General features: G+C 34.1%; 1 protein-coding gene across 8 annotated transcripts; it reads left to right on the forward strand.

The window, feature by feature from the left end:
* The first annotated feature begins 272 nt into the window (after positions 1-272).
* On the forward strand, positions 273-6,403 carry LOC111301775 (choline monooxygenase, putative (CMO-like)). 8 transcript variants are annotated; one of them, XR_016328205.1, is made up of 11 exons: positions 296-668; positions 801-846; positions 1,133-1,268; positions 2,117-2,191; positions 2,298-2,510; positions 2,727-2,822; positions 3,048-3,163; positions 3,245-3,338; positions 5,671-5,737; positions 6,007-6,057; positions 6,144-6,403. XR_016328205.1 is itself a non-coding variant. In XM_022897717.2 (10 exons), the coding sequence occupies exons 1-10, from the start codon at positions 413-415 to the stop codon at positions 6,279-6,281; spliced, it is 1,221 nt and encodes a 406-aa protein (XP_022753452.1). In that variant the 5' UTR covers positions 273-412; the 3' UTR covers positions 6,282-6,403. The 8 variants fall into 8 exon arrangements, 3 of the variants coding, with proteins under 3 accessions (XP_022753452.1, XP_022753451.1, XP_022753454.1); XM_022897717.2 differs by lacking the exon at positions 5,671-5,737 and having other exon boundaries at positions 273-668; XR_016328201.1 differs by lacking the exons at positions 5,671-5,737; positions 6,144-6,403 and adding an exon at positions 4,608-4,805 and having other exon boundaries at positions 295-668.
* Positions 6,404-6,812: the final 409 nt, after the last annotated feature.

Raw genomic sequence — 6,812 nt, forward strand, 5'->3', positions numbered from 1 at the left:
CTATTCTTTGTATAAGTTTACTCTCTTCTAAATATTATACTCAGATACTTTTAAAACATTCCAATGTTCTAATTGATTTTTAAATATTCAAATGTTTCAAATGAAAAAATTAAATAATTTTATGTAAAAAAGATATTAATTTTTTTATATATAAATTAAATATAATAAAATAATTATTATTTTATTTTATCAATAATTTCGTACATTAAAAATGACAAAAAAAAATATTAAATTTTTTTATAATTATAATAAAATTTTGAAAAAATTATGGGTAAAAATGGTTGCGTGAAACATTTGATTTGGTGCGTGTACTGTATATCCCTTGTATCTCATGCAGAGGTAGTGCCAGCATAGAGGTAATACAAGACAAAAGACCGTGGAAGTTGGAATATCCTCGGAGTCTCTGACAACCATGAGTCTGTTGCTGAAACCCATCAGTCGGGTATTTCTCTTCCAATCCAATTTCCAGAATCCAAGAGCAATTCCAAACTTTTCTTCTGTATCAGCATCATGTAGTTCCAGTTACGAAGCGCAGAAAATGGTGCGTCAATTCGACCCCAAAATCCCCATAGAGCAAGCGATCACTCCTCCGAGCTCCTGGTATGCTGACCCCTCCTTTTACGCTTTTGAACTGGACCGTGTCTTCTACAGGGGTTGGCAGGCTGTTGGTTAGTATAGTAATTACTCTTCTTTTGATTGCGTTTCAGGAAAATGACACTGTTCTAGTACTACTGACTTTCACTTATGATATATGGCAAGAGTCTACCTAGATTGTTGAATTTTTATTTCTGGTTTTTCAGGGCACACTCAACAAATAAAAGAACCCAATGATTTTTTCAGCGGCAGGTACAATTATTTATCTCACTATAATGTATACACTGACACCGCAATTTGGTTTACTATCATGTCACCTACAATCATTGCACTATAATTAATCAATCACAATTCAGAATTACAAGAGATCCATCAAAATTTTATATGACGGTCCACTTATATGTGGTCAACCCAGTATAATTGATTGTATAATTGAAGCGTTCTAGTAAAAAAAATTTACGTGTTTTCTGATTTCAGCAGTTAAATATGTTCATTTTCACAAATCAAGAACAGCTGAAATTTTCTAGTCTTCATGCAGATTGGGAAACGTAGAGTTTTTGGTTTGCCGGGATGATGATGGAAAAATTGCTGCTTTTCACAATGTCTGTAGACATCATGCTTCTCTTCTTGTGTCTGGAAGTGGGAAAAAGTCTTGTTTTACTTGCCCTTACCATGTAAGACTGTTCGTATCGCTCCTGATTGACTTGAATCATATCTTGATTTTCTATGCTCTTGCTTTTATATTGTTTTAGTTTCTTTTTTTCCTGTCTTGATGAGAAACTTCATCCTAGGCTGCAATTGGGACTTCTTCTCTGATTTTTCCTACAATTCCCCTTTGGCTTTGAGCTGGTGGAAAAAAATGTAGAGTGGATTATTCAGAGTTTTACTCTTCCTTTTACACATATAAAACCAGTTACTGGCAAATATTTTGCTTTTAACTCAGCTCTCTTCCTTACAGTTTGTCCTAAATTGCTATGATAAGCTTACAGAAGAGTTGGTATAAGAAGAAATTAAGCACAATTAAAATACCATTAAATAGAAAGGCTCCTTCTATACTGCCAGCAGAATGGTAACCATCCCATTGCCAACAACTTTGTGCCGCTTGCAATAGAACTAACAAGATATTGATAGATTCCTACTTCATATTTTGATGTCTTTTGGACAAATCTTAAGTTCTCCTTTAGCATTCCACCTGTTCAATATATGTTGATTGTTTCAGTTGTTCTTACCAACACATGCTACTTTACATCCAAATATGCTACTCAAAGTAAAAAAATCCTCGCGAATTGATTTGCTGATAAATTACACTTCCTCTCTTGAATAAATTTTTTTATAGGTGGCATCTATCCACCACTTACGCTTTTCTTCAGACAAATCCTACAGATTTTCCAATTATGACTGAAAAAGCTCTTTCTTCTTTTACAATACTCTGAATGAACTGTTCTTCTTTAATTACCATTTCCTGCTAAGATGCCAACAAATTTGTGAACTAGATATAATCCAAATCCAATATTTTCTGCAGGGATGGACGTATGGGTTAAATGGAGCGCTTCGTAAGGCAACTAGAATTTCGGGAATACAGGATTTCATCGCAAATGTATGAATGTTTGCCTCATTGTTGGTAAAATAGCAATCTTTCTTTTTTCTTGCATGACAGTTTCCAATTAATGGGGTAACTTGGTGGATATCTGTTGCGATTGTAGGAATTTGGACTTATACCAATAAAAGTTGCTATTTGGGGACCATTTGTTCTTCTCAATATGGACAAGGAGATTTTACCAGAGGATAACATTGATACTGACCAAATTGCAAGTGAATGGCTTGGTAGCTGCTCAGAAATATTGAGACTTAATGGGGTTGATTCCCCACTAACTTATGTTTGTAGACGTGAATACATCATTGAATGTAACTGGAAGGTGTGTCCTTGTAGCTAATGGAGGATCCATCAATTTAGTTTGTTGCTCTTGGCTTTTTATGATGATACCTAAAAATAATATATGGAGTCCCAAATAGTGCTATGTTGTCTTGAATATTAAATTGCAGCATTCTCCAAGTTAATGGTTATATGATTTCTAAAGCCTGATGAACATATATGCAGATTGCTGGCAATCTTTTGTTTCTTTTACTTGCAGGTATTTTGTGACAACTACTTAGATGGTGGTTACCATGTACCATATGCTCACAAAGGCCTTGCATCTGGTCTTACACTTGATTCATACACCACCTCAGTATGCTTTGATCTGATCTTTCTTCAAGTTCATATCTAAGATTCACAAATTAATGTTGTTTCTTTGGCTTGGACAGTTTCTTTTAAGAATTCTGTAATGTCACAGGGACATGCTTGCAAAAATCATGTTTGATGTTTCTCAATTAGATGTTATTTAATATCTCTTGTTCAGATTGTGATTCAAATGATTTGTCACATTGTAACAGTGATTATTGTTTATGAACAGATATTTGAAAAGGTTAGCATCCAAAGTGTTGAAGGTGGCTCTAAAGAAACGCAAGATGATCGGCTTGGATCAAAAGCTTTATATGCTTTCATCTATCCAAATTTCATGATTAACAGGTCCTTACGTCCATTTGCATTTTCACCTGCCTTCTTCTTTCCACTCCTTCCGGTAAATTATCTTCTTTTATGGTCTTATAGGTATGGACCTTGGATGGACACCAATCTGTTAATCCCATTGGGACCAAGGAAATGCCTGGTGGTATTTGACTATTTTCTTGAAGCTTCTCTTAAGGTAATTTTATTTATTATGCATTGTTATAGACTCATGATTGTAGTTTTAGAATATCAAACATGTGAAAACCTCATATAAACGAGCATAGTGGTAAGCATGTGAATAAATTTCATTTTATACCTATTAGCTCAATGTTGTGTGCATGGTATCTATGGACAGTTGGTGTAATTAAACAAAGGATAACTACTTTTAGAAAAGGGACACTTGTTTAAGGCTTGTTTTGCAATTTCTATACATGTAACTCAAAATAGGTAGGACAAACCTAATTTGACATGTTTAATTATTATTTTGAACAGAAGCATCCTTTTTTTTTTTCACTTATAATCTACAGGACAAAATAATACCTTGTATATATGCAACTGGTCTGAATTGTCTCTTTGTTGCCTTCTAAGCTAAGCATACTCTTAGTAATTAGTGCAGAACTAAAAAAGTATACTGCATTTATTTTCGTAGTTGAAGACTTGGAATTTGAGGCTCATGAGTAAATTTTAGGCCAGAAGCCTTTCTGGTTTCCATCTAAATTTCTTCTTTCAAAAATAAGGTTTGATACAACAACAACACACTAAGCCTTATATCCCATACTCTGGGGTCGGTTGTATGAAAAACCAAATAAGAGAATCAAGTTGGGTTGTAGTTTGAATCTTCTGCGCCACTCATTTTTATCAACAGCCACTTTTTCATCTAATTCTTTAACCATCATATCATTTTTTATTACTTGCATCCTTATCTTTTATGATCTACTTCTAGATGTTTTGATCTCTCCTAGATCTAGAGACTCAATTCTCCTAACCGGTGTACAGCTGGGCCTACGTTTCACATGTTCAAACCTTCACAAATGGCCCTCTCTCATTTCTCTTCAATTCAGACTACCCCTAATTTTTTTCAAATCTCTTCATTTTTTATTTTGTCTCTTCTAGTCTTACCATACATCCATCTAAGCATCCTCATCTTTGCTACGTTCATTTTCTTCTCATGTTGTTTCTCAATAGCCCAACACTCAGTTCCATATGGTAATGCAAGCCTTACAGTTGTTTTATACAACTTCACTTTTAACCCTAAAAACAAGGTTAGATACTTGTTTTTAATTATCTTTTGGAGATAACTGGTGGAAGCCCGTCTATTTTTGAGATGTAAGGATGTTGGTTGCAATCTTCCAAGGGAAGGGGGAGGACTATGATGTCCCTTGCATATTACTGGTATTTTTTAAAGAATGAAAGGAAGAAAATTGTAATATTGAGTAGCAGAATCATCTACTGAATCACCATGCAGGATCAAAAAAGAATAGCCTTTCGACTACAAATAATGGAAACATTTTTCTGCAGACCCAAGAGCAGAGAAGAAAAGTAAGAGAAACTGGAGAGCTGGTTATATAAATCATTTGGATGGGTGTGGCTGTGTCTGTCTGTAACCATGCCTAAATGCTTCTGCATGCACTATATGTACAAGGAGAATGTTGTATCAACCATTGTATGTACACGCCCTCAATCATGCATGTACAAAGATAAAAATGCCTCTTTTCTTTATATCTAATCCTTAGCTTTGTGTTAGTGAAAAAAAATTAAATGTTGGTTTTAACCATGGAAAGATCTCGCACATCTAACTGTGGAAAATGGAAATAATTTGTTGAAAAACTGATCTTTTTCAGTGCTTCTATTGCTGCTTTGATGTCATCTTCTATATAATAGCCATTCATCTTAAGCATTTCATTTCTTGTCTTATTTTTTTTCTTTGAAATATGTTAGCGGATGATAATCCAGAATCTTGTCATCAGATTGGCAGTTGTGTAATCTTTGTAGGATCAGTAATTTAATTGCCTACATTTAATAAGGTAGATGGTAAAAACTAAAAGTAACATTTATAAATAAGGCTCCTTGAAAATTGTTTTCTACTTCCAACTTGAAATTTCATGAAGACTTTCTAATGTTGTCGGATATTACTGCATGCTTTACGTGTGAACTTCCTTTCATTTTTGGTCGGCTAATATTTAAAATCCCAAGAATGTGTACGCATGAAGAGTTATGAAGCTAATATATACTATAGAATCTTTTACTGTACCCATATGTCTTGAGCTCTGAATTCTGCACATGTACTAAATAAATGCTTCTATTTCTGCATAAGTTTTGGATTATACCAGGTTAATGTATAGGTAATGTTGTTTTAGAGGAGATGCTTCAGATCTCATTTCATGTCTTAGCCTCTCACATGTTGCATTCTGTATGCTTAGTATTTGAAAGTGCATTCTCTGTATGTGATATGCTGATATTGAATCGGCCTGAACATTTTTCTCTGTGCATTGCATAATATTGATGGATTCTACTTGTTCATGGTGAAGTTCACACCTCTATCAAGGATCCTAACAGTTGCAGCCATGTGATATAATAAGTCAAAAGGCTTTTAAGGTTATATATTTTTCATCCTTATCCATCTCTCAAAATTATAGATAGTTAGGGGAGGAGAAAATGGAACTTGAGATTTGAATCCTATGATGTTGAAACATTGTTATACATTCGATATAGTCAACGCGATCCTTTTATCAATAATCCTCATACCGGCCATGCTTAATTTTTGTCTCTGTCACACAATGGCCTTGGGTCATGATTTGTTATGGTCTTAATTATAATGAGAAAGAATGTAACTCCAAGTTAACCAATCACTTTTGTGGTCTCAGGAGGACAAAGCTTTCATTGAGAGAAGCCTAGTGGATAGTGAAAGAATTCAGGTACTAACAAATAATCTCTAGTCATGCTTGTCCAAAATTTACTGTTAATCTTTCGAAATCTGTTTTGTAAAAATGAAAATATGCAGATGGAAGACATTACACTGTGTGAAGGTGTTCAAAGGGGCATCGAATCACCTGCATATTGCACTGGAAGATATGCTCCTCGTGTTGAGATGGCCATGCATCATTTCCATTGTTTGCTTTATGATAATCTCATCTCATAAACTAATTGGCTTTGTATCCAAACATGACAAAGATTCGATAATTTTCTTGTGTGCTGACTGCTGAATGCATTTGTCAATGTGTCACAATTGAACTGCTTCTATTGCAATTGAGTAAGTAGAAAGTGAGACTGTAGAGGGTCGAACTGAGTAGTCCTTGGTCTACAAGCTGGTCAGGGGGATGATAGTGGGGAAGATGAGAGAGTTTAAAACTATTTGGACTTGAGAGTGAACACTCAAGGGACATAGCGGCAGGTGGCTCCAGCTGCTGAATACTAGTACTTGTCTTTCTAATAATAAGGTTAATACAAACCTATAAATATATGCCCTTAAATAGATAATACACACATAAGGTAGTAGCTGTCTTCCTAATGAGGTTGTCCATATGTCTTGTACTGATATTGTTTTTTTATCTATTTTTTAAAAACTAGTTGTATTTATGGGTATAATTTGAGCTTTTTATATATATATATATATAAATATTAATTTGAAATTTTGAAAATTTTTTAAATTATTTGTTTGTATATATAAATT

The sequence above is a fragment of the Durio zibethinus genome, chromosome 15, assembly GCF_047325235.1.
Source record: "Durio zibethinus cultivar Kanyao isolate XHJ-2024 chromosome 15, ASM4732523v1, whole genome shotgun sequence".
NCBI classification, from domain to species: Eukaryota; Viridiplantae; Streptophyta; class Magnoliopsida; order Malvales; family Malvaceae; genus Durio; species Durio zibethinus.

Excerpts from the sequence above, each read along its gene's own strand:
- LOC111301775 (XM_022897716.2), top strand. The coding sequence starts at position 413 with ATGAGTCTGTTGCTGAAACCCATCAGTCGGGTATTTCTCTTCCAATCC. Across the intron at positions 1,269-2,116 it reads GTTTTACTTGCCCTTACCAT|GGATGGACGTATGGGTTAAA; the intron begins GTAAGACTGTTC and ends TATTTTCTGCAG. Across the intron at positions 3,339-6,006 it reads TTCTTGAAGCTTCTCTTAAG|GAGGACAAAGCTTTCATTGA; the intron begins GTAATTTTATTT and ends TTGTGGTCTCAG.